The following is a 27840-nucleotide window of genomic DNA, read 5'->3' on the forward strand; positions in this document are numbered from 1 at the left end:
TACCGTACTGCATTTTTAATATCGCCTAAAAGAAATGTGGAAGAGATACTGTACAAAAATTGAAAGGAGTCATTTTGATGACAGATCTAATCTCAACATTTACAACATCAGTTTATTTTTCCTCATTCACAAAAGTAACTATTCATTTTCAACTTCTCCAGAACTGGGGGCATGATCTAATTAGGTGTCGTAAACATCGCCGTTACTCAGACAACCTGTAAGTCCTCTGATGTTTTAATGGTATAGTGCACAATGACCAAAACCACTTCAATCAAAAGATCTCATTGATTTTGGCAGGTTTGGTAGATTGGGCACAGGGAACAGGGATGCAGGCATCAGGATTGCCCTTAAATAAAAAAGGCAGGGGCTTTCTTGTGTCATGACCGTGTTCGAAAGCATCAATTTATGACTGATCTACCAATTATAATAAGTAGTTATTTAGTGTGCAAGGTTATTTCTAGATCAGTCAGCTAGTCTGCAGTTGCCGACTGCAACGTGGTCGATCTCAAACACGATCCCTGTCTCTGGGTGGGGGTGGGGAATGCTCAACTGCAGATCCAAATGGCGTCTCCAGTCGAACAGGTTAGCTAGGCCCCTGCTCCTCTTCCTGCTTCAGTCTCTTCCTGAGATGCTCACCAATAGCTGCCAGAGGGTTAGTCTTGCTGTGTGCCAGGTTCTTCACAGCTTCACTAAACCGACTGGTCTCACTCTCCCTGAGATCAAAACAAAACACGTAGGTTGTAAGGTAATAATACAAATTTTAAAAAGAGTAATAATAACGGTAAAAGTAAATAGCAGATGGGCAGTTTATTATCTTGGTTGCTCTGATAATCAGCAGGATAACATTTTCATTTTTAGCTTCATGTCATTTTCTCATGGAGAATAATAAGTTCGACGTGTGATCATCAGTGGTGGTTTGGCCATGGTCGGGTACAGGTCAATGTGAGGTCTTACAGGAGTTTGCGTTTTTGTGCTGGCTTCATCAGGCTGAAGTCTGTTGGTTCTGGCTTCTTCTTCACTGGCCTGAGAGGGAAAGACAAAATGATAAAGATGGTCAAAAGGTGACTGATTTCATATGGAATGATTATGATTAAAAACAAGATACAGGTAAAAAAATAAAATGGCAGTTAGGACCACAATGTGCTGTCCATGTGCGATCGTTCCAGGCAGTGCCATAGTTAGGACTTTCCTGTATGCGTTTAGTTATTTAGGATTGGGGCCAGACAGACGAGTACTTAATTTATTAACAACAGACAGAGATGGAGGCCGGCCAACTGAGCTGATCCACCAATTATCCATTCTGGCCTTGTCCAACAAGTAACCATGCCAAGTTGTGATGTACAGAAAAACCTTGTTTTCTATGGCAAAATGGATGTTGAGTTTACCAAACACATCAGCAAAGATATAACAAGGGCACGACGGGACAAAACATATGCTCTTGCGAGTTGTGACAAGTTTGACAGACATGAGTGAAATGGGTAGACACGGATTTGCTTGCGAATTAAAACTATTTCAATCCCAAGAAATGTGTTTTTCACCAGAGGGGTCATGGGAACTGCAGCTAGCTTGGAGGCAGTGGGGAAGCCAAAGGTCAAAGGTGAAAACAGCCTTGTGGAGTTACAGTAAACACAGGTCTAGTCTAAAAGGTCCATCAAGGACAGCTACAAGAGTTCAACTCGGGAATTAATCAAATATTATCATAAATATCAACTCTGCCCATAATAACACAGATGGAACACAACTGAAAACTTGATCTCTTTGGCAACTGAAGAGAGAATGTGTTGGCGGAATAGCTAGTTAGTCAATAATGCCTGAAGGCTTTGGTTTATAGCGGGGATGAGCAACTGGCGGTCCATGGGCTGTACCCCTTTTGTAGGCCTGCGGACCAATTTAAACAAAAACAACTCAGTGGGGGTCTCAACTTATTGTTGAGAGTTAGAATAATAGAATACACAAGGTGCAATTTCAAAATTTGGTTGTGCATCAGCAGTCACTCAATTAGCCCATGTCAGCCCCCCAAAAATGTATTGGTAAATTAGTCTAGCGGCCAGCTATCTAAACTTGTAGCAAGCATGGTCGAATTACCGACCGAGTTGGGACCCATTCATCATCAGTTATGATATTAAAAAACTGCAAACATTTGCACCCAACCTATGGCAAAATGGGTAGAATTGCAGGAAATCCGCTGTAAAATTGCATAATCTTTGTTACGGTTTTCTTCCTGGGAAGGAGAGGAGGACCAAAATGCAGCGTGGTTATGATTGAACATCTTTAATAAAGATGATAACGTGAACAATATACATATACAAAATAAGAAAACGTGGAAAAACCGAAACAGTCCTAACTGGTGCAAAACACAGAGACAGGAAACAATCACCCACAAAATACCCAAAGAATATGGCTGCCTAAATATGGTTCCCAATCAGAGACAACGATAAACACCTGCCTCTGATTGAGAACCACTCTAGGCAACCATAGACTTACCTAGAATACTTTACTGAACACAACCCCATCAATCTACAAAAACCCCTAGACAAGACAAACACATAATCACCCATGTCACACCCTGGCCTAACCACAATAACAAAGAAAACACAGAATACTAAGGCCAGGGCGTGACAATCTTATCTCCCGCCCCATATCAAAATGTGTAGAATTGCAGGAAGTTAACTTAAAACGGGAAAAATTATCTTCGCCGTCACGAGGGAGGCCACAATTTTTATGCTCACAAGGCTTGTGTGAGGTAAATCTTTCAAATATTGATCTATATCGGGGAGGCAGGGTAGCCTAGTGGTTAGAGCGTTGGACTAGTAACCGGAAGGTTGCAAGGTCAAATCCCTGAGCTGACAAGGTACAAATCTGTCGTTCTGCCCCCGAACCGGCAGTTAACCCACTGTTCCTAGGCCGTCATTGAAAATAAGAAATTGTTCTTAACTGACTTGCCTAGTTAAATAAAGGTTAAAAAAAAATTTTTACAAATTGCATGCTTAAAAAAAAAAAGGGAAATTAGATTATTTTATACTAATACAAATTGCACAGAGAAATAGATTTTGTTTAACAAGTAATACCCCCAGGACCAGTGGAAGAAAACATCAAAGATCCACCTCCATATTATACAGTTGGTATGGGGCTCTTTTCTGCTCATACAGTCTCATTTCAAACCTCGGCTAACCGCCGTTTAGCAAACTCTGGGCGTCTACATTTTCTGGATGACATGAAAATATAGCTCTTGGGCCACGCACACCTGTGGTAGGTTTGACTTCGAAATGAGAATGCATGAGCAGAAAATAACCCCATACCTACTGTTAAATATGGTGGTGGATCTTTGATATTATGGGGCTATTTCGGTTCCACTGGTCCTGGGGCCTTTGTTAAGGTCAAAGGCATCATGCCCTTTACCCAGTACCTGGTTGCCTCTGCCAGGAGGCTGACACTTGGATCTTCCAGCAAGACAATAACCCCAAGCACACATCAAGATCCACAAAGAAATTATTAATTGACCACAAAATCAACATTTTGCAAAGGCCATCTCAGTCTCCAGACTTGACACCCATTGAAATCTTGTGGTTTGAATTGAAGAGGGCCGTCCATAAGCGCAAACAAAAGATATCAAAGATCTGGAAGGATTCTGTGTGGAGGAATGGTCTAAGAGCCATCCCAATGTGTTCTCCAACTCATAAAACATTTCATAAAAAGGGTCAGTGCCGTTATCCTCATAATGTGGGGTATCGAAAGGTATTGAAAAAAGGAGTGTCAATCATTTTGACCCCTACCTTCTTGAGAAAAAAATGATTACTTGTCATTTGTTTTTATTTTACCCCTGTTTCTTCTCATTTCAAGTACGATCTTGTCTCGTCGCTGCAACTCCCCTACGGACTCGGGAGAGGCGCAGGTCGAGTCATGCGTCCTCGAAACATTACTTGCCAAACCGCACTTCTTAACACAAGCCCTCTTAACCCGGAAAACTAGCTGCACCAACGTGTTGGAGGAAACACTGTTCAACTGACGACCAACGATCAGCCTGCAGGCGCCCGGCCCGCCAAAAAGATTTGCTAGAGCACGATGAGTAAAGTCAAGTCAAGTACAGTAAACCCCCCAGCCAAACTGTCCCCAACCCGGACGACGCTGGGCCAATTGTGCGCCGCCCCTGTGACACAGCTTGGGATCGAACCCGGGCCTGTAGTGACGCCTCAAGCAATGCGACGCAGTGCCTTAGACCGCTGCGCCACTCGGGCGACACCTTACATGTTAAACAAAATCTCTTTGATTATTTGTTTTACAGTCATTTTTGCTCATCGTTATCAAAGGTGTCAACAACTTCAGACCCCAGTGTACATAAACATCTTTTGCCCAACAAACATTCTATCTACCACATACATGGCAAGAGGGTCCAAGTTGTCATGGGTAGGCCAGCATGTATCGGCGCCATCTGCACTCTGAACCACACAACCCCCATCTTCTTCTAGGAGGTGTCTGTCAGTGTCAAGAAGAACAACCTTCCTCTGGGGGTGAAAGTTCAGGTACAGGTCCCCTTTAATTCCATTTTTTTTAACATAACAAAGACGTTTTAGGATTTTGATAAAAAGGTGGAATTGAAGGAATATTAATCTGACATTAAGTCAAACAAATCATTGGAATGGAAAAAGAACAAATGTTCCATTAACAGGATCTGCCTGGTACTGTTTTTATCCACTCTGGAGAATTCCAAAATTCTAACTTCAGTCAGGGAGGATTTCCAGTGTCACACAGCAGGTGGTCATAAGTCTGTCTTGTTCACACTTCACACACACTTATAGTCATTGCTGACATCTCTGGCCTTGGCTTATGTTAGGATCCCTGTTTTCAGTTCAACTACATCCATATGTCGGCCTGAGAGACGAGTATTAAGCCTCACATGATTTCCTTGTATGAATATACAACAGGCATATCAAAAACGGGTACAAAAGCAATACTCTACATCCAGCGCCTGGTCTTCATCAAAAGACTGCCTTTCATCAACCAATAACCTTTCTCCGAGACTTGTTCTTGACCTTCTCTATAGTGCCTGCTACTTCGGACTCCTGGAAGAAGGAACTTGTGAGAAGTGAGCTAACCTCGCCACTGCCTAGCAACCATGTCTCCGTGGACTCTGACGGAAGGCTTTGTAAGAACCAAAAAGTTAATTGCATGTATTGGAATAGTCTAAAGGGCCCTTTTATACGACCTATATGGTGCATTGCTTTTTTGAGTCTGATAGGGCTACCTCCTAACTGTAACAATGTGTGCTCAGCTGAGCTCGCCATCTTGGTTTACTTTATCTTTAAGCTGGAGAGAGAGAGAGAGAGATACAGATAGAAACAGACAGGAGAGAAAGAAAGAGAGCTTCAGTAGCGCATTAAAAAACAAAAGCAAGGCATTAAGTCATACAGACATTTATGACTGAGTGAAAAACTGCTCATCACAATAAACAAGCTCCACTGAGGCTTTCCTGAGCTGAATTTGACTGCAATAAATAACCCTGGAAGAATCCAGAAACCAAAGAGGAATGTTATAATGCACTATTGAAATGTCCTCAGAACAATACCAGACTTCATTTACTTGCAGGATTGCCATTGGAGGCGATTTCTTCCCCTCTTATTTTGTGCATTTTACGGCATAATCTAACCCATTGGTGTATTCATTGGTCGAATTCCATTGCAAAATGTTTGGTGTGTTTACCGTTTACGCTAGGAACCAAATGGAATGAAACAGGGAGGGACCTACCTGCATTTGTCTAACAGAAAGTTTTTTGTTGCAAAACATTTTCCATTTCGAGTAAACGGTTTCTGTTGCAAAATGTTTTGACCAAATGTTTTGCAATGGAATCCAACTAATGAATACACCCCAATTCTCTTCCTTCTTCCTGTTTTGAATGGAAGTCAATTGCTTCCTTAATATGTGCAACCCTGCCACAGAAGCTAAATCTGTCCTCTACACCTCAAAATGACTTACTAACGTCTGAATAATTCTGTGCTGAAGGCCATACTGTAGAGGTAGGGTAGTATTGTGTGCTGTGGCACTCTGATTCTGTCATAATGTACTGTGTGGAAAATATATGGGAATTTACATCCAGGTCTGTCCTGTAACATGGCTCATTAACCCCAGTGACAGCGCCTTGAAGCACTGCTGCTGGGCTGGCCCCTTCTACCAGGGGCCCCTGAGACCAACCACTGGGACATTATGAGCTCACGTATTCCTCTGACAAAAATGCTAAGAAAGACCTAAAACAGAGGATTGAAATTCACTTGGATAAACTCAACTTGACAAAGGCAGAGGAAGGGTTGGACAGTGTGAGGAGACGACAGAGTGCCAAAAACGTAAACTATGACGGTAAAGAAAACGATGACCCATTTCATGGATGAAACAAGGCCTGCTAGACAAACCAACAGCTGTAAGAAGAGTCAGTGGGTGTGAGGAGAAAGAGGATGGTGTGAAATCATAGTATTGTTGGGGTGTTCCACAGGGATGTGTACTTACACCCTATTCTTTCTGGAGGCCTTTCTGGAGGTCCTGGTGGTGGCGGGGATGAGCTGGCAGAGTTCTGGCAGGGCGTCTGCCAGTGGCCTCATGTCACCCACAACAGGCATGGCCGCCCTCTTAGCCTGGGCCACTTGTTGCTCCTTGGCCAGCTTGATGGAGCTGATCTCTAAATATCACACAAAAAATGCATATAAATCAAATAAAACTAATTGTCACATGTGCAGAATACAACAAGTGTAGACCTTACCGTGAAATGCTTACATACAAGCCCTTAATCAATAGTGCAGTTCAAGAAGAGTTAACAAAATATTTACCAAATAAACTAAAGTAAAAAACATAGAAAGTTACACAATAACGAGGCTATAAACAGGGGGTACCGACTCAGTGTGCGGGATACAGGTTAGTTGAGGTCATTTGTACATGTCGGTAGGGGTGAAGTGACTATGCATAGATAATAAACAGCGAGTAGCAGCAGTGTACAAAACAAATGGAGGGGTGGGGGGGGGGCAATGTAATAGTCAGGTGGCCATTTGATTAATTGTTCAGCAGTTTTATGGCTTGAGGGTAGAAGCTATTACGAAGCATTTTGGTCCTAGACTTGGCACTCCGGTACCACTTGCTGTGCGGTAGCAGACAAAAGAGTCTATGACTTGGGTGACTGGAGACTGACAATTTGATGGGCTTTCCTCTGACAACGCCAATTAACTGTCTTAGGTCAGTCAGGATCACCACTTTATTTTAAGAATGTGAAATGTCAGAATAATAGTAGAGAGAATGATCCGTTTCAGCTATTATTTCTTTCATCACATTCCCAGTGGGTCAGAACGTCGATATAGGACTCGTTTTACATGGATATAGATATTTTGTACCGGTTTCCTCCAGCATCTTCACATGGTCCTTTGCTGTTGTTCTGGGATATATTAGCACTTTTCGCACCAAAGTACGTTCATCTCTAGGAGACAGAATGCATCTCCTCCCTGAGCGGTATAACAGCTGCGTGGTCCCATGGTGTTTTTACTTGCGTACTATTGTTTGTACAGATGAACGTGGCACCTTCAAGTGGCTGGAAATTGCTCCCAAGGATGAACCAGACTTGTGGAGGTCTAAAAAAAAATCTGAGGTCTTGACTGATTTCTTTTGATTTTCCCATGTTGTCAAGCAAAGAGCAAAGAGTTTAAAAGTAGGCCTTGAAATACATCCACATGTACACCTCCAATTGACTCAAATGATGTAATTTAGCCTATCAGAAGCTTCTAAAGACATGACATCATTTTCTGGAATTTTCCAAGCGGTTTAAAGGCACAGTGAACTTAGTGTATGTAAACCTCTGACCCATTGGAATTGTGAAACAGTGAATTATAAGTAAAATAATAATCTGTCTGTAAACAATTACTTGTGTAATGCACAAAGTAGATGTCCAAATCAACTTGCCAAAACTATACTTTGTTAAGAAGAAATTTGTGGAGTGGTTGAAAAATGAGTTTTAATGACTCCACCCTTAGTGTATGTAAACGTCCGACTTCAACTGTAGGTCCTGGATGGCAGGAAGCTTGGCCCCAGTGATGTACGCACTACCCTCTGTAGCCCCTTATGGTCAGATGCCGAGCATACCAGGCGGTGATGCAACAGGTCAGGATGCTCTCGATGGTGCAGCTGTAGAACTTTTTGAGGATCTGGGGACCCATGCCAAATCTTCTCAGTCTCCTGAGGAGGAAAATGTTTTGTCGTGCCCTCTTCATGACTGTCTTGGTATGTTTGGACCATGATAGTTCGTTGGTGATGTGGACACCAAGGAACTTGAAACTCTCGACACGCTCCACTACAGCCCCGTTGATGTTAATGGGGGCCTGTTAGGCCCACCTTTTCCTGAAGTCCACGATCAGCTCCTTTGTCTTGCTCACATTGACTGAGAGGTTGTTGTCCTGGCACCCCAGTTCTCTAACCTCCTCCCTATAGGCTGTCTTATCACTGTCGGTGATCAGGCCTACCACTGTTGTGTCGTCTGCAAACTCAATAATGGTGTTGGAGTTGTGTTTGGCCACGCAGTTGTGGGTGAACAGGGAGTACAGGAGTGGAGTAAGTACACACCCCTGAGGGGCCCCAATGTCGAGGATCAGCGTGGCCTACGTGTCGTTACCTACCCTTACCACCTTGGGGCGGCCTGTCAGAAGTCCAATTGCAGAGGGAGGTATTAAGTCCCAGGGTTCTTAGCTTAGTGAGCACTATGGTGTTGGACGCTGAGCTGTAGCCAATGAACAGCATTCTCCCATAGGTGTTCCTTTTGTCCAGGTGGGAAAAGGCAGTGTGGAGTGTGATTAAAATTGCGCAACCTGTGGATCTGTTGGGGCGGTATGCGAATTGGAGTGGGTCTAGGGTATCCGGTAGGATGCTGTTGATGTCAGCCTTTCAAAGCACTTCATGGCTACCGACGTGAGTGCTACGGGGCGGTAATCATTTAGGCAGGTTACCTTCGCTTCCTTGGAGACAAGGACTATGGTGGTCTTCTGAAACATGCTGAAACATGTAGGTATTACAAACTCAGTCAGGGAGAGTTTGAAAATAGTGAAGACACTTGCTAGTTGGTCCGCGCATGCTTTGAGCAAAAGTCCTGGTAATCCATCTGGCCCCGCAGCTTTGTGATTGCAGACCTGTTTAAAGGTTTTGCTCACATCGGTTACCAAAAGCGTTATCACACAGTCATCCAGAACAGCTGGTGCTCCCGTGCATGCTTCAGCGTTGCTTGCCTCGAAGCAAGCATAAAAGGCATTTTGCTCACCTGGTCAGCTCGTGTCACTGGGAAGCCCGCGCCATGGTTACCCTTTGTAGTCCGTAAAAGTTTTCAAGCCCTGCCACATCTGACGAGCGTCAGAGCAGGTGTAGTAGGATTCCATTTTAATCCTGTATTGACGCTTTGCTTGTCTGATGGTTCAGGGAGGTTATTATGTTTCCACCATGGCACAAGCAGCAGAGACTTAATGTATGTCAACGATGTGCCTCCACAACAATAAGTAGCCTTACCAAGATTACCTAAAACCCTTTGTAGAATGGCATTGATACACAACATGAGCAAAATATGTGGACACCAACACGAACATCTTTGGGCATTTAATATGGAGTTGGCCCCAGCCTCTACTCTTCTGGGAAGGCTTTCCACTAGGTGTTGGAACATTGCTGCAGGGACTTGCTTCCATTTATCACAAGGGCATTAGTGAGGTCGAGCACTGAGGTTGGACAATTAGGCCTGGCTCGTAGTCGGAGGTAGCGTTCTCCGCCAAACCTAGATTTGTCCGTCGGACTGGCAGATGGTGAAGCGTGATTCACCACTACAGAGAACGCTTTTATACTGCTCCAGAGTCCAATGGCGGAGAGCGTTACACCACTCCAGCCGACGCTTGGCATTGCGCATGGTGATCTTAGGCTTGTGTGCGGCTGCTCAGATGGAAACCCACTTCACGAAGGTCCCGACGAACAGCTATTGAGCGGACGTTGATCCAGAGGCAGTTTGGAACTTGCAACAGCACTCGGCGGTCCCGTTCTGTGAGCTTGTGTGGCCCACCATGTCACGGCTTAGCCATTGTTGCTCCCAGACGTTGCCACTTCACAATAACAGCATTTACAGTTGACCGGGGCAGTTCTAGCAGGGCAGAAATTTGATGAACTGACTTGTTGGAAAGGTGGCATCCTATGACGGTGCCACGTTGAAAGTCACTGAGCTCTTCAGTAAAGCCATTCTACTACCAATGTTTGTCTATGGAGATTGCATGGCGGTGTGCTCGATTTTTATACACCTGTCAGCAACAGGTGTGGCTGAAATTGTCGAATCCACTAATTTGAAGGGGTGTCCACATACTTTGTATACAGTATATAGTGTATGAGGAGAATCTCTCTTTCTTGAATATGGTTAAAAGCAATGGTGGTTTGGGCCTCCTGGCTTTCATCATAGAGTGGTGTTGATCCTATCCATTTCAGCCATGAGTTATGATGACTATGAGCCATATGGTTTCTTATGTACAGACTTGCCCATGTAATTGACTGTGAGTATCAACTGGAGTATCAGCAGCTAAACACTAAACCCTACATCACCACAGACTTGAATAAATACTGTGATCAGAGCCAGGGAGGAATATTCAAACCAGATGTCATCGGTACAGACGTACAGTTCGTGAACAGTTGAAAATTGAGGGTCATTAAACTTTATGGCTTTAAGTATAAATTCTGACTTTAGTGGATACGATCAGATCATAAACAGGATGTGTTGAAGGTATTAAAATGTCTGCTGAAAGGTCTAAGGCACTGCATCGCAGTGCTAGCTGTGCCACCAGAGACTCTGGGTTCGAGCCCAGGCTCTGTCGTAGCCGGCCGCGACCGGGAGGTCCATGGGGCGACGCACAATTGGCCTAGCGTCGTCCGGGTTAGAGAGGGTTTGGTAGGTAGGGATATCCTTGTCTCATCGCGCACAAGCGGGCCTGTGACGGGCCGGGCGCAGTACACGCTGACCAGGTTGCTAGGGGCACGGTGTTTCCTCCGACACATTGGTGCGGCTGGCTTCCCGGTTGGATGCGCGCTGTGTTAAGAAGCAGTGCGGCTTGGTTGGGTTGTGTTTCGTAGGACGCATGACTCTCGACCTTCGTCTCTCCCGAGCCAGTACGGGAGTTGTAGCGATGAGACAGTAACAGATAATAACTACTAAAAACAATTGGATACTACGAAATTGGGGCAAAAAAAGGGGGTAAAATTTAAATATATATATGTCTGCTGAAAAATTATTCACTGTTCATGTCATTTAGGCTAATCCTTAGGCTATTTCCAGATTGTGCAGAACTGTAGAATAGATATTCGTGCAATGTGGATTTGATTGAATTGCCACCTCTGTCTCTTATTTGGGCTAAATGAAGGAACACATTGGGCATTAAAATCACCTCTGGAATATACAGTCTGAATAATAACCCTTATCCGTCAACACATATTTTGCACATCTTCATCAGTAGAGACCCAGAGGACGCCACGCTGCAGATACAGACAGCCCTGCCTCTTCCTGGAATAGTTGGTCTACGACAGAAAAGCAATTATCCGATTTTTTTCTTTCTTCCTCCTTGTTAATTTCCGAAAACTGCAGAGGTCTGAGGCTCACAGCCTGTCTCTAATTTCAGATGGAGTCAAAAGGACCATTAGCGCCTAATGATATGCATAGAGGAGACATCTTGTGTTACACAGAGAATTGATTGGATCAGCAGATTGGGTTACTAAGTGATCACAATTCTAGAAGAGTAGGTGGTGGTGTTAAAAGCGCAATAAGGGATCTGAGAATCTGTTCAATGGTCGTTTCAGAGGGCTGCTGGTTGTGCTGGATAAGAAATGCCAGACTGTAGCTTTAAAAGGGGTTGTAATTACATAGACACAGCTAGCTCTGTCCTGGGCTGGACAGGCACAGCGCCGAAACCTCAGCTTCTCAGTAGAGATCAGTGGGGATGGAGCTCCTCATTGCACCAACCTAATGCTGTTATGTCCCGAAGGCATCCATGTCTTGCCTTTCAAACATTTTTGAACACAAAAGGCATAATCCTACATTTTATCAATTCAAACGCTTTTGGGAGAGAGCACAAATGTCGGGATTAGGGAGTGTCGAAAGGCAAAAACAAGAAGGTTGAAATTGTTAAAAGACTTCAGCATGGCAAGCATGGCAAGCGGAACCGATGCACCAAGTCTGGAACCAACAGGACCCTGAACAGCTTCTACCCCCCAAGCTATAAGACTGCTAAATAGTTAGTTAAATAATTAACCAATAGCTACCCTGAATATCTGCATTGACCCTTTTTGCACAAACTCTTCTGACTCATCACATGCGCTGCTGTTACTGTTTATTATCTATCCTGTTACCTCGTCACTTTATCCCTACCTATTTGTACATATCTACCTTGTACCCTTGCACATTGACTCGGTACTGTTACCCTGTGTATATAGCCAAGTTATTGTTACTCATTGTGTATTTATTACTTGAATTATTATTTTATTTCAATTTCTTACGCTCTTTCTAAGTAGGCATTTCACTGTTCGTCTACACCGGATGTTTACGAAGCATGTGACAAATAAAAATTGATTTCCCCCGCCTGCGAGTCCTATCACTTAATGAAGCTCACTCCACCAATCCCCAAACAGTTCCAGAGATCAGGGGGTCATGAACTGGCTCCCCAATCTCTCCTATTGACCTCTGTGACTAGGCCACTGATTGGTTGCTAGGGTCTGGTGGTTGCTATGGAACCGGACTCAGTCCCCTGGCCTGCTCAGAGCCTCCTCAGTCTCTCTCCAAGTGGACATGTGTGATGGTGTATCTGCTTAGCCATTCATTATCATGTGTTTATTATGTACAGTATATTCATTCATCATCTCTCTTTGTACAGAACCAAATTAGTCACATATGTTCCTGCAAATAAAGTTCCTGATTATGTGTAACTCTCTGTGAGGGTGCCTTATTCCTGCTGACAAATAGGAGGGTCTCCCTCAGAGAAACAGTACGAGTCAGATCTATGTTAAGTTGTGGTAATACTCACTGTTTAGCCACCTGTCTCGCCTCTCCTTCATCTTCTCTTTCTTCGGCTGCTGCTTCTTCTCCTCAGGGACTGGGAACAGACAGACAAGAGTGAGTGGATGGATGTGCATCCACAATGTTGCACTGGTACTTCACACATTCAGTAGAGAAAACATGCATTGCGGCTTCTCCTCGTGGGTATGTGAAGAGGTCATCCTCAACAATAGAAAATAACATTCAAAGCAATTCAATTCATCGACGTTCAAAGCAATTCAATTCATCGACGTTTAAAGCAATTCATCGACATTCAAAGCAATTCAATTCATTAACGATAAAGGAAGAGTGACGACTGTTTATAATGCTTTGGAAATTGAAATGTGCCAGATCTTTTACCAGAAGATAAATCGGAACCAGTAAAATGTTTCCGATTGCCAAAGAAATAATTCACAGTTGAATAGAATTATAATAATAGATTTGAGTTTGGGGTGTAAAAAAAATATATATATGGAAATTTCCCAGCGAGAGCTTGATTTGACAGGAAAAATAAACGCATGTAACATGTTATCTTTAATACAAACCATGGATAAAAACGTTACGCTCAAAGGGAGAAAGTAATCACAGTAGTGTTGTGAGTGCCTCAGAAGAAGATATGGCTAAGATCAGGACACGTGGCTTGTCTTTCCTGGTTCAAAGGCATGGAGAAAGGAGAGAGATACAGAGGGAGGGGGGTGAGAACAGAAAAGACTACCCACTATATCTAGTTCTCCCTCTTTAGAAAAACATCCTGTCCTGGGATGGAATGTTTTCAGCGATTGGGACAACCACATTGAGGCCCCCTGTGCATAGGGTAGCCCCAGTGGTGTGTGTGTGTGTGTTTGTGATGTGTGTGAGCATTTGTTCCCATCTCTGCCCTTCCTGACAAAGAAAGAGTTGCTCTGACAATGGGTGATAAGAGCAGAGGTTATCACACAGACAGTTGCTTCCTGTAGGACAATGACAATAACAGATGCTGGACAGTATGCGTATTATCACTGTCTACCATATCACTGGAGTGTCTAGTGGAAAATGTATACATTTTTGAGAGAGAAAATAAGATGGAGTTGGTAATGAAAAGCAAATCACTAATTTAAAACTACAGTACAACGGTTGAATTGCTTTGAACCCAAAACACTACCTTGATATCTGAACGGGCAGGTGACAGTATTTTGCGTTGCGTTTTTTTAAATTTAAATTATTTTTTAAATCCCCCACTGTGATTTTACTCTCTGTTGACGAAATCGAGAGAAACAGGATCGATGCGCTGCTCCATGACTTTGGGAAAATGAAGTGTCAGTGTTGCAGCCTGGCCCTATATATAGCTAGCAGAGCCTACTGACGGAATTGGCTTTGTAATTAGCAATGCAGCAGTCCTTGACTGGCATGTCTGAGAGGAGGATAAAGTCGAACTGAATGGGACCCAAACGCTACAGCATCTCTAGTAGGGACTTTTCTTACTCTCATGTTCCTTATGTCAACACACAGTGCCACAACGGATTGTCTCTGAATAGGCTACATTGTAACCTGGGACAACATTTTCTGAGGATCCTACAGCACTTTGTGGTTGCCTATTCAGTGATAATATATTTTTCCTGTCAAACTAAACAAGGGGATGTGTTTCGTTTGATAGATGTTGTTTTAGTCTGTAAATGACAATAACCATGATGATGGATCAATAACTAGGCCAATTCATCCAGGCTCTTTAAGATAAAACACATTACATCATCATTAGATGTAGTATCTACAGTTGAAGTCGGAAGTTTACATACACATTAGCCAAATACATTTAAACTCAGTTTCGCAATTCCTGACATTTAATCCTAGTAAAAATTCCCTCTCTTAGGTCAGTTAGGATCACCACCTTATTTTAAGAATGTGTCATGTCAGAATTATAGTAGAGAGAATGATTTATTTCAGAATTTATTTATTTCATCACATTCCCAGTGGGTCAAAAAGTTTACATACACTCAATTAGTATTTGGTAGCATTGCCTGTAAATTGTTTAACTTGGGTCAAATGTTTCGGGTTGCCTTCTACAAGCTTCCCACAATAAGTTGGGTGAGTTTTGGCCCATTCCTCCTGACAGAGCTGGTGTAACTGAGTTCGGCCCACAAACTTTCTACAGGATTGAGGTCAGGGCTTTGTGATGGCCACTCCCAATACCTTGACTTTGTTGTCCTTAAGCCAATTTGCCACAACTGTGGAAGAATGCTTGGGGTCATTGTCTATTTGGAAAACCCATTTGCGACCAAGCTTGAACTTCCTCACTGATGTCTTGAGATGTTGCTTCGATATATCCACATAATTTTTCTCCTCATGATGCCATCTATTTTGTGACATGCACCAGTCCCTCCTGCAGCATAGCACCCCCACAACATGATGCTGCCACCCCTGTGCGTCACGGTTGGGATGGTGTTCTTCGGCTTGCAAGCTTCCCCCCTTTTCCTCCAAACATAACAATGGTCATTATGGCCAAACAGTTCTATATTTGTTTCATCAGACCAGAGGACATTTCTCCAAAAAGTATGATTTTTGCCCCCGTGTGCAGTTGCAAACCGTAGTCTGGCTTTTTTACGGCGGTTTTGGAGCAGTGGCTTCTTCCTTGCTGAGCAGCCATTCAGGTTATGTTGATATAGGACTTGTTTTACTGGAGATATAGATACTTTTGTAGCCGGTATGACGGCTGCGTGGTCCCATAGTGTTTATACTTGCGTACTATTGTTTGTACAAATGAACGTGGTACCTTCAGGCGTTTGGAAATTGCTCCCAAGGATGAACCAAACTTGTGGAGGTCTACAATTTTTTTCCTGAGGTCTTGACTGATTTATTTGGATTTTCCCATGATGTCAAGCAAAGAGGCACTGAGTTAGAAATAAGGCCTTGAAATACATCCACAGGTACACTTCCAATTGACTCAAATGATGTCAATTAGACTATCAGAAGCTTCTAAAGCCATGACATAATTTTCTGGAATTTTCCAAGCTGTTTAAAGGCACAGTCAACTTAGTGTATGTAAACTTCTGGCCCACTGGAATTGTGATACAGTGAATTATAAGTGAAATAATCTGTCTGAAAACAATTGTTGGAAAAAATACTTGTCATGCACAAAGTAGATGTCCTAACCAACTTGCCAAAACTATACTTTGTTAACAAGAAATTTGTGGAGTGGTGGAAAAAATGAGTTTTAATGACTCCACCCTTAGTGTATGTAAACTTCCGACTTCAATTGTATCATTAGTGTTCAATTAGAAACTTCCAATCATTGAATGGCAACTTGAGATTACAGCATTGTGCAGTGCAGAGACAGAGAGCCTAGAGATGTTGTTTAATGGGGCACCACTCCCTTCACCTCCCCGATCAATAGCATCTCATTTAAAGACGCAGATGAGCTTGGGATAGATGAGCAGGCAGCAGGATAGAACACGATGTTGGATAAAGCCTATATGGAGGCCGACAGACAGGTGGTACGAGGCATTGACATGGGGTGCATCAGCAAAGTATTCTGTTAAAGCTAGAATAAAAATAACAAAGCTGCACCCCGCCTCTGTTTTGGTAAAACACTGAGGGATGGGCCTGGAGAAATGTAACCACCCTCAAACGCATAAACAGAGCTAGGGATGCAAGGGCTGACCATTCATTATCATTTTTCTTAGTTTGTTTTAACCATGTTTCGAGGCAATCCAGTGTTTGTTCATATTTACATTCTTTACAAACATTGGAGTAAACAAGCTTATATTGTCACGCCCTGGTCTTAGTATTTTGTGTTTATATAATTATTTGGTCAGGCCAGGTTGTGACATGGGGTTATTTTGTGTTGTGTTGTGGTATTGGGGGTTTTTAGTAGGTATTGGGATTGTGGCTGAGTAGGGGTGTCTAGCATAGTCTATGGCTGCCTGAGGTTCTCAATCAGAGTCAGGTGATTCTCGTTGTCTCTGATTGGGAACCATATTTAGGTAGCCTGGGTTTCACTGTGTGTTTGTGGGTGATTGTTCCTGTCTCTGTGTTAGTTGTCACCAGACAGGCTGTATAGGTTTTCACATTCCGTTTGTTGTTTTTGTATAGTTCGTTTTCATCGTTATTAAAGATGTCTCGATTTAACCACGCTGCATTTTGGTCCGACTCTCCTTCGACGGAAGAAAGCCGTAACATATATTTTGGGTTCTGATGGGGTATGATAGTTGAACTAAGCTCACAAGTTCTATTCTTCAATGGGTACAGCATTCATTATATTAAGTCCAAAAATGGATGTAGCAACTGAGGATTCTGGCTTTAAAAAAAGGTACTTCCAGTTGAAATGTAAGCTTTGAAAACACAGTCCTCGCGTTGCATTTCTGAAAACAGACATTTGGTACAACAGGACCGACATTAGAAACACACGGGAATGTGCGTGTGTGCTGGAATTGGCCTTGGGGTCCTAATCACTGTACTGGGTTGAGTGTAGCTACTTCGTTACTGGCCATGACCCCACTCTCAGAGGGTGTCTCAGAGTGAGTTCGGATATACATTTGATTTATTTTTTACATTTTAATGTCCAATTCACACGTGTGAAATAGGACATTTATAAGAACCCACCTAATTATTACTAATCATCTGTACTGTGCCTGTCCATCTCTGAATCTAGCTGCCTTGTAGAATGTATTTGAATAGGTACCGTAACGTGTTGAAAACGGATATGGCTTATCAAGAAAAGTGAAGGAGGAAAGAACTAGTCATAATACAATACAGTGTCCACACTGTAAAGGATTTTTGGGGGGGGAATGACTCTCCTCTAATAATAGCAGGAAGGAAAAAACTAAAAGGAGAGGAGTGGGCAGCGTGGTTGGCAGGGAGAGCTGGCAGGGATGTCCGGGTTGTGTGGTGGTAGCTAATATCATTCTGCGGCAATGAAACTGTCAGTGTGGGACAGTGGGAGTCAGTCACACGTGAGGGAATTCATAGTGTTTATCATTCCCCTGCCACCTCCTCGCCTATTCACCGCTATTAAAAACACCCTACAGCTTCTCTCTTTATGCAAACAAACATTATGGTATGGACTGGTGTTGGGGTCAATTTCATTTCAATTCCAATCAATTTAGAAGGTAAAGCAAATTCAGATTACACATTTTCTTCATTGAAATGCACTGGAATTTATTTGGAATTGTGGTGTCAGTACTTCCTGAATTGAAATGGACCCCAACACTGGTATAGACTGTCCAATAATACCTTTCACAATAGTATTTAAAAACGTAAATTATGCCAGGGGAATGATTCACTTTGACGAATAATCTACATTGAGGTAATGTCCTCCATATCCGAGTCATGCTTTAGCTAACATGGTTAAAAGTGCTCATGGTGGGTGAGTGCGCTGCTGCATTGGCCTCCTTTCTACTTTGTCCCTTATTGATCTCCTGCTGTCCCAGCCACAAGGTTGAAAGGTTAAACAACAGTCTGCCAACAAATAGAATTACAGTAATTTCAATGACCACGGTTGATGAGCAATGTGGATAAAAACCATTGGGCCTGGCAAGCAGCAGTTATGTAAGGTATTGATCGGTAGAGTGACAATTGTACTCTGCTCTCATTGCTTCTTTACCCGGGAAGCAAATACTTGACGGATCCCGACCAAAGCTCATCCTTAGGATAACAGCAGCAACTGGTTCACAAAGAGATCAGAGTTGTATACTACAAATCTAGATAGTGAACTAACTTTGGCCCACTCTCGAGTTCAACTCGTGATAGCCTAGCTGGAGACATGAAAGTGGGTCACCTTTTAGCCAGGTAAATTTCTATGGCAGCGAATCCAAATAAAATTTTATTTGTCACATACACATGGTTAGCAGATGTTAATGCGAGTGTAGCGATATGCTTGTGCTTCTAGTTCCGACAATGCAGTAATAACCAACGAGTAATCTAACCTAACAATTTCTCAACAACTACAGTGGGACAAAAAAGTATTTAGTCAGCCACCAATTGTGCAAGTTCTCCCACTTAAAAATATGAGAGAGGCCTGTAATTTTCATCATAGGTACACCTCAACTATGACAGACAAAATGAGAAAGAAAAAAAAATCCAGAAAATCATACTGTACGATTTTTTATGAATTTATTTGCAAATTATGGTGGTAAATAAGTATTTGGTCAATAACAAAAGTTTCTCAATACTTGTTATATTCCCTTTGTTGGCAATGACAGAGGTCAAACGTTTTCTGTAAGTCTTCACAAGGTTTTCACACACTGTTGCTGGTATTTTGGCCCATTGCTGCATGCAGATCTCCTCTAGAGCAGTGATGTTTTGGGGCTGTTGCTGGGCAACATGGACTTTCAACTTCCTCCAAAGATTTTCTACGGGGTTGAGATCTGGAGACTGGCTAGGCCACTCCAGGACCTTGAAATGCTTCTTACGAAGCCACTCCTTCTTTGCCCAGGCGGTGTGTTTGGGAACATTGTCATGCTGAAAGACCCAGTCACGTTTCATCTTCAATGCCCTTGCTGATGGAAGGAGGTTTTCACTCAAAATCTCACGATACATGGCCCCATTCATTCTTTCCTTTACACGATCAGTCTTCCTGGTCCCTTTGCAGAAAAACAGCCCCAAAGCATGATGTTTCCACCCCCATGCTTCACAGTAGGTATGGTGTTCTTTGGATGCAACTCAGCATTCTTTGTCCTCCAAACACGACGAGTTTAGTTTTTACCAAAAAGTTATATTTTGGTTTCATCTGACCATACAACATTCTCCCAATATTTTTCTGGATCATCCAAATGCTCTCTAGCAAACTTCAGACGGGCCTGGACATGTACTGGCTTAAGCAGGGGTAGCAGTCTTCCATTTCCTAATAATTGATCCCACAGTTGATTTCTTCAAACCAAGCTGCTTACCTATTGCAGATTCAGTCTTCCCAGCCTGGTGCAGTTCTACAATTTTGTTTCTGGTGTCCTTTGACAGCTCTTTGGTCTTGGCCATAGTGGAGTTTGGAGTGTGACTGTTTGAGGTTGTGGACAGGTGTCTTTTATACTGATAACAAGTTCAAACAGGTGCCATTAATACAGGTAACGAGTGGAGGACAGAGGAGCCTCTTAAAGAAGAAGTTACAGGTCTGTGAGAGCCATAAATCTTGCTTGTGTGTAGGTGACCAAATACTTATTTTCCACCATAATTTGCAAATAAATTCATTAAAAATCCTACAATGTGATTTTCTGGATTTTTTCCCCTCATTTTGTCTGTCATAGTTGAAGTGTACCTATGATGAAAATTACAGGCCTCTCTCGTCTTTTTAAGTGGGAGAACTTGCACAATTGGTGGCTGACTAAATACTTTTTTGCCCCACTGTACCTTATACACACAAGTGTAAATGGATGAAGAATATGTACATAAAAATACACGAATGAGTGATGGTACAGAATGGCATAGGCAAGATGCAGTTGATGGTATCGAGTACAGTATATACATATGAGATGAGTAATTCTTCCATTATTAAAGTGGCTGGAGTTGAGTCAGTATGTTGGCAGCAGCCACTCAATGTTAGTGGTGGCTGTTTAACAGTGATGGCCTTGAGATAGAAGCTGTTTTTCAGTCTTTCGGTCCCAGCTTTGATGCACCTGTACTGATCTCGCCTTCTCGGTGATAGCGGGGTGAACAGGCAGTGGCTCGGGTGGTTGTTGTCCTTGATGATCTTTATGGCCTTCCTGTGACATTGGGTGATGTAGGTGTCCTAGAGGGTAGGTAGTTTGCCCCCGGTGATGCGTTGTGCAGACCTCACTACCCTCTGGAGAGCCTTACGGTTGTGGGCGGAGCAGTTGCCGTACCAGGCGGTGATACAGCCCGACAGAATGCTCTCGATTGTGCATCTGTAAAAGTTTGTGAGTCTTTTTGGTGACAAGCCGTATTTCTTCAGCCTCCTTCAGAACTAACCTGCTGTGGGGCAGGCTAACTCCACTTACCCTGAATTAAGTGTTTGAGCCGTGAGTTGAGGACCAATGAAATTAGACTCCCTCTTGCAAAGAATGCATCATCATCATCCCTTCAATCCGTGGATGTCGATTAAGGCAGCCCCCCACACCTCTCTGATTCAGAGGGGTGGGTTAAATGTGAAAGACACACTTCAGTTGTACAACTGACTAGGTATCCCCTTTTCCCTTTCAATCATAAGACTGGGGCGGTAGGTAGCCTAGTGGTTAGAGCGATGGACTAGTAAACGAAATGTTGCAAGATCGAATCCCTGAGCTGACAAGGTAAACATCTGTCGTTCTGCCCCTGAACAATTCAGTCATTGAACATAAGAATTTGTTCTTAAACTGACTTGCCTAGTTAAATAAAATAAAATAAATCATTTAAAAAGACTAGATTAATAAAATATTTAATCAATGTTCTTGTGTGTAAATTTTTTACATTTTATTTTCAAATACATGACACATTTAGTAAATCGAGGATGAATTCCAAACTTCACGCATAGTAAAACCTTCGTATGACTTTATAAAAATTGTGAGGTTAAAAATCGATAGGAGTGGGGGAAAGGGGACTCGTGCATTCATAAGTACACCAAAGCACTTCTAAAAGGCCATTTCACACAAAAGCTCTTATTGCTCCTGTAAATCCCTCTGGATTTAGGGTTAAGTGCCTTGCTCAAGGGCACACCTGCATATTTTTCACCTAGTCGGCTCGGGAATTCGAACCAGCAACATTTTGGTTAACGGGCCAACGCTCTTAACCGCTAGGCTACCTGCCGCCCTATATTCCACACTGTAGTATCCCTTGATCATGTGTAGTACTTACTATATAATTTTGTAGTATACTATACACTGTAGTATCCGTCAAATCTGTAATGCTTACTATAGAATTGTGTAGTACACTATAGAATACTATAGTAACTATTACAGTATTATCCATACAAAAAAACACTGTAGTAAATACGACAGGAAAACAATACACTAACTACAGCAACACTAAAACAGGATTTAATTTGCATATACCCCACCTAGTCCCCTCCCCCAATTTGTGGCACCCATGATTGAGAAACCTACATGCCAAGTATGTTGTGTTCCCTACAGGTTATAGAAGAGCAGAAGCTCTGAACTATCCATTCAGACTCCAGTCCTACCTACTTATAGGTTCTGAAAAATGTGCTCGTTTAGTATTTGTCTCGTAGGTTTCGTCAGTGAGAAAGAAGTGGTGGCTCTTTCAAAGATAAAACAAAAACACAATAGTAAATACTACAGTATTCACTGTAGTGTTTAGGGGACCGAAGATAAAAACAAAACAAAAAAAACACTACAGTGAATACTATAATATATAAATGTAGTAACACTACAGTATTTATACTATAGTATTTTTTCATGTGGGTAACTCTACGTAGCAAAGTAGCTGTTTTCATAAATCGAAAATTCCGAGTCAAAGTATTGATTCAATATCATCCAAAATAATATACACATGCGATATGTAACTGTATAGATTTTTTCCCCCCATCACTACTACTTCGGAAGACAAAGTGTGACACTGACTCCAACTAACCTCATATACTGTATATATGCCATTTAGCTAGCAGATGCTTTTATCCCATGACTTACAGTCATGTTCGCATTTATTTTCCATTTGGGCGGCCCCCAGCGGGAATGGAACCAACGATAATTGGCGGTCCAAGCACCACGCTCTACCAACTGAGCCACACCGAACCGCAACCTAGATCTACTGATGTTACTGACTCGCTTCTCACTGACAGGATGACCTCACCAATTCCCAGCCACCCACACTGCTGTTGCTGCTGCCATGGCGATAGACGGGCCAGGACAAGACCCCGCCACCACATCACAAATCAGGGTCATTCTTAACCCCTGGGGTGTATCACGGCAACTAATAAATCCTTGCAGAAAATGTGTCATCTCTAACACTATATCGGAAACGGCTTCAATATCACAGTGTTTATCTCAAGCCAAAACATGGTGGCATAAAATTAACTATCAAACCAAGCAAAAGTATTTTCATCGCTCTCTTTTCATTTCTATGTGCATCTTCAGCCCAGGCTCAGATACAGCTCTTCCAGCAGCAACACACACCAACTTTCATCACAGGGCAGTTAGTTCCTCCCTGCCAGGTCCAATCTTTAATCTGCCACCGCAGTGTCAACAACATGGGTTGTCCTGCTGTAGCAGCAGAGGTACAGGGGCCAGATAGGCATCTCTACTCCTGCTGCATCCCCGTCCCTGACAGCCCTGGTCCTGGACTGCTGATGGGTGAAACCCAAACCGACCTGGGGCTGTTTGTGGTGGGGAGAGAGCCTTTACTTACCACCTCCCTGGTCCTCCCTGTACCCCCAGAGAGGATCGGGTTCTCCGCACACAGTGAAATAGATAGCACCGATTAGATCGCAAGAAAGGCATTTCACTGTACTAGTGCACGTGACAAAAACGTGAAACTTGATTAGGCTTTATTATGAGTGGTTGGGAAAGTTCCATATTTCCTTTCCTGCTTGGGTTTGCCCCCGCTTAGCCTCTCCGCTTTCCCCTTTTCTCCGGCATAATTGACAGGCAGCTCTCTGGCAGGCAGAGGAGAGGAGGTGTAGTGCCTTTCGGGAGCTGACAAAAAGATGAAGAGGTGGTTTCACAGGGTCCCAGCTCAGATACGGATATCCCCTATTTAAAAAATGCAGGGAAGGCTCTTTGTCAAAACAGAGGTGGTCACTGAATGATCGATTGCCGCAGACATCACTTTGAACATCACGCCGTGGAATGGCAGCAAGGAGTTATGCTCTTTGAAACAGAGTTTTCTGGTCAAGACTAATGTAGCACAGAACACGTGGAAGTGAACAGGGCTCTGCAGCACGACCGTTTTTCTCGCATAATGAGCTCAAATATTTTGCTGTGCGACCTGGAATTTTAATTTAGGCGCACCAGTGTGACTAGAAAATAAAAATATCCCAGACAATTGTTGCAATGATTCCTTCACTGTACCGCAGCTTTGGAGAATACACTGAGTGCTTGCACCACCACTACAAAGAAAACAGCTTGTTGCTTTAAATATTTTTAATTGTGCTCCTAAATTGTTTAACTTAGGTGCACACGGGCTCCTTGTAAACAAATTTTTTTTTAAAGGTCAGCGTAGAGCCCTGGTGAAGACTATGAACTAAGGCAATTGAATAGGCCTAATAAAAAAAATCAACTGCAGAGACTGATATTCAGTCAGCGGGATGGGGAATTATTTATTTTTATTTAACTAGGCAAAAGGCAAGCACAAACATGCACACACAAAGTGTGCATTTGCTGCCAATGAACATACCAAGCACCAACAGTAAGTGTGCATAATAATAGTAATTTAAATCAATCGAATTAAAAGTGGCAGATAAGAGTTTATATCTGCTCGGATACAAGCCCCCAGGGGGGCCTTATACAAGAGGCAATGGATGAAAAGACATGACACACTCACAGCATTTGCTTGCTTCTTTCTGCTCTGGCTGAGAGAACAGAGTATTTTATAATTAACAGCATAGTAGAGTGGCTAGCTGAATAGATGCCTGAACAGAAACCAGAGGGCTTTAATCCCTGTGGGCAGAGACAAGACAGCGCCAAGGACGGGGTGCTCGCGAAGACGAACCAAAAGAAATGTAATATTAATGTAGTAGAATCAGTGAAAGTGATTTTGGGATAATTCAGGTGAAATACCCCTATTAACACAACAAATTGACAGCATTTAGCTGAAATGATAAGCTGTAGGCTAAAATAACTGCTCTCTATTGTTAATGTGTAGAAGGAGGCAGTGCTTTAATCACAGCAGCTTTCACAGCTAGAAGAGCCTACAGTTCTCAATGTCTATCTGCTTAGATGAGATGGTAAAAATCCAATTCATACCATTTCCGTGGACAGGATTTAAAAACAGCCTTCTTATTAAACCCTTACTTATATCGCTTCAATTTTATTTTCCCACTAACGTACTGTCAAATTAGATTTTGCTCTCCAGAACCTACCAACCATTTCACAAAGAGGTCAATATAATTGTCTACAGACACTGTTTTGGGAAAACAAGAGCACACTGACAAGCATTTCACCATGGCAACAGATGGAATACTGCATCTCATTGCCCTGTCCTTTTTTTATTTCATAAATTTGTCAGCAGCCAGGAAAGCACTTGCTTTAATTAGTTAGCCTAATCAATAGACACAGCTAAATATACCCGTCGTTAATAGATCACACACATCCAACGTATTAAACACGCTTTTAGCTTCAATGCAAGAAAAGGCTGAAGAGTGAGTACTCATTAGCAGTGTGTGTGCGTCTGCAAGCGAGGACGAGAGAAAGAAGAGGAAAGAAACAGCAGAATGCAGAAACTGAAGCTGTTTAAATACTTGCTCACTAGCTACAGAGAACAGCCAGACACCATCTGCAGAGGTTGAGTGAGCGAGCCAGGGACCGGGCACCCCTGAACACCTCTCCCACCATGCACTACAGACAAAAGCCTAAACAAGCAAGAGACAACAAGACATTGGAACAACCTTGCTGAGAAATCCAAACCGTAAAAGTGACACTCAATACATCTCTCCAACAGTCTTTCTGACAAAGAGTCAGGACTGACTACTACACACCGTGTATCGACATCATCACTGTTACACTGTAATTCACAAGGGACAGGACCACCTGATGCTTTCCCATGGGGCCGCAGCGAGGTACCGTACCAAGAGAACTACACCCTGCAGCACCAGCCTCCTCTGTGCGTCAGCGGTGCCACGACTCATCTAGTCAGGGATAAACACTGATTCAGGGGAGCTTGGCGGCTGAACTGAACCTTGATTTCATGCATGAACTATTTATGCTGCAGAGAGGCTATAAATAGAACCGGTTCTCTGTTGTCGAATAAGGAAGATGGGCTTCTTGCTGCAGCTCTGCCACTGCAGCTGGAGTAGCCACTCTGACTGACTAACATTGGGCTTAAACTTACTCGAAAGAGCCTAGGATTCAAGCGGGGAGAGGTTGGCAGGTGCATGTAGCATGGAAACATCAACGGAAAAATATACACTGTTAAAAAACATGTCAGATTGAATAAGATTGAATAAACGAAATAGGGTTCTAATAAGCCTCCATATAAGCAATCATTTGGATGGTTAGTTTCTTATCTATAGGTTACCATCATACTTAGTTTTCTTCATTACACCTTTTATACCAATGGTAAGCAATATACTGCATAGACTTGAGCTGTTGCCATCCTCACATCACTAGTCACTTTCTGTCGAGTGATCCCTTTGTATTTTCTGCCCTCTTGTGGTAGGAGAGAATGACATAATTTGTACAGAAAAATACTATGTGCCTGGTTGATTTGGCTGGAAATAAACAATGTCTCCAGGGCGTTTTGGGGAGCTAAAACGTCACGAAAATTAAATGCATGTACTTGAAGGTAGAATATGATTCGTTATTGAGACACACAGACAAGTACTCTCGTGCAGATTTCCACGGATTAACGAGCTAAATATTTGGTTGACAATCAAAGTGTTTACCTTTCTGTGCAGGTGTACCAGTGTCATTGGATGGTTCTTCACACTTCAGAGTTTGCACGAGGGCTTCAGGGCTGATTTGTGTGCCAGCAAAGATTCCACTTGGAAAGGAACTCAGTGGTTTCTGTTGGAAGAGAACATCCACATTGACAACATAAATATAATGCAAAAAAATACACGCTTCATACTAATTTCTCTATAGCCAGCTAAATGTATACATTATGATCCTAACTAGCTGACAACTAACATTAGCTAGCTAGTGAAATAGCTAACTGTTAGCTAGCTAACGTTAACTGTTCTAACAGCTTTAGCTATAACGTTAGCTAAACCATCTAAAAGAGACGGAGTTGGCAAGCGAACGTTAAATTATGTGTTGATAAAATACCTTCGCGTTTTCATCCTTCTTTATGTGCAGCTGTGCATTGTTTGTCTTGTTTACATCGAAGATGAATGAACCACTTGTGATCACAGGAATCGGTGCCTTTTCTAAATCTGTGGATCTTGCGCCACCGGACGGAGGACTGTCAAGTTTAACCGCAGCCTGATGAAGCTTTTCACGGACCCGCTTTATCTTTCCAACCATACTGCCTTTTAGTTACTGAGTTAAATAAAGATACAATCTGTCTCCGAAACCACACTCATGCTCTAGCTAGCTAACAACGTGGAAAATCTTTTGACAACAACAAAATGTGCGTCCCTCTGATATGTGACCGGGGGAAACAATTTTGTGCAAACTATAGTTCTGCCTCATCCTCACAAAATCCCGCAGTGAATGATGGAGTGACCCCCAAAAAATAGGCCTACAAGAAAACAAAATGGGTGAAGTAAATCAAGACCGTATATCTAAATTATTAAGATAAAATGTCATATGTACTTTATCTTTGTAATATAGATCCATGATCTAATCTCACCAGCCTCTGCACTCCTTAGATAAATGAAAATCATCTTTATTTGCAAATGGATATGGCAAATAACATGGCAAATAACGAACTACTGTAGTACATGCATACATAGCTAAATGCATATACAAATAATAAAGGTCTATGAAGTCTGAACTGGACAATAGTACAAAAAAGATTTAATAGATATGCTATAACACAATACAATTGGCTATACATTACGGCTCTCCAACCCTTTTCCTGGAGAGCTACCGTCCTGTAGGTTTTCACTCCAACCCTAATCGAGCACACCAAATTCTAATAATTTGCTGGTTGATAAAGCTGGTTGTTAGTTATAACTGGGATTGGAGATCAAATCTACAGTAGGGTAGCTCTGCGGGAACAGGGTTGGAGACCCCTGCTATACATCACAAACACACACAGTGTGTGTA

At 42.7% G+C, this 27840-nt stretch overlaps 1 protein-coding gene across 1 annotated transcript; it reads right to left on the bottom strand.

Annotated features, from left to right (window-relative positions):
- On the bottom strand, window positions 1-27296 carry LOC112266548 (protein FAM207A). Its single transcript, XM_024444115.2, has 6 exons — window positions 26896-27296; window positions 26514-26634; window positions 13047-13115; window positions 6496-6664; window positions 955-1023; window positions 1-713 (listed from the first exon to the last, which is right to left on the bottom strand). Exons 1-6 carry the CDS (start codon window positions 27091-27093, stop codon window positions 584-586), a joined length of 756 nt encoding a protein of 251 aa, XP_024299883.1. The 5' UTR covers window positions 27094-27296; the 3' UTR covers window positions 1-583.
- Window positions 27297-27840: the final 544 nt, after the last annotated feature.

The sequence above is a fragment of the Oncorhynchus tshawytscha genome, linkage group LG14 (assembly GCF_018296145.1).
Source record: "Oncorhynchus tshawytscha isolate Ot180627B linkage group LG14, Otsh_v2.0, whole genome shotgun sequence".
Classification (NCBI taxonomy): domain Eukaryota; kingdom Metazoa; phylum Chordata; class Actinopteri; order Salmoniformes; family Salmonidae; genus Oncorhynchus; species Oncorhynchus tshawytscha.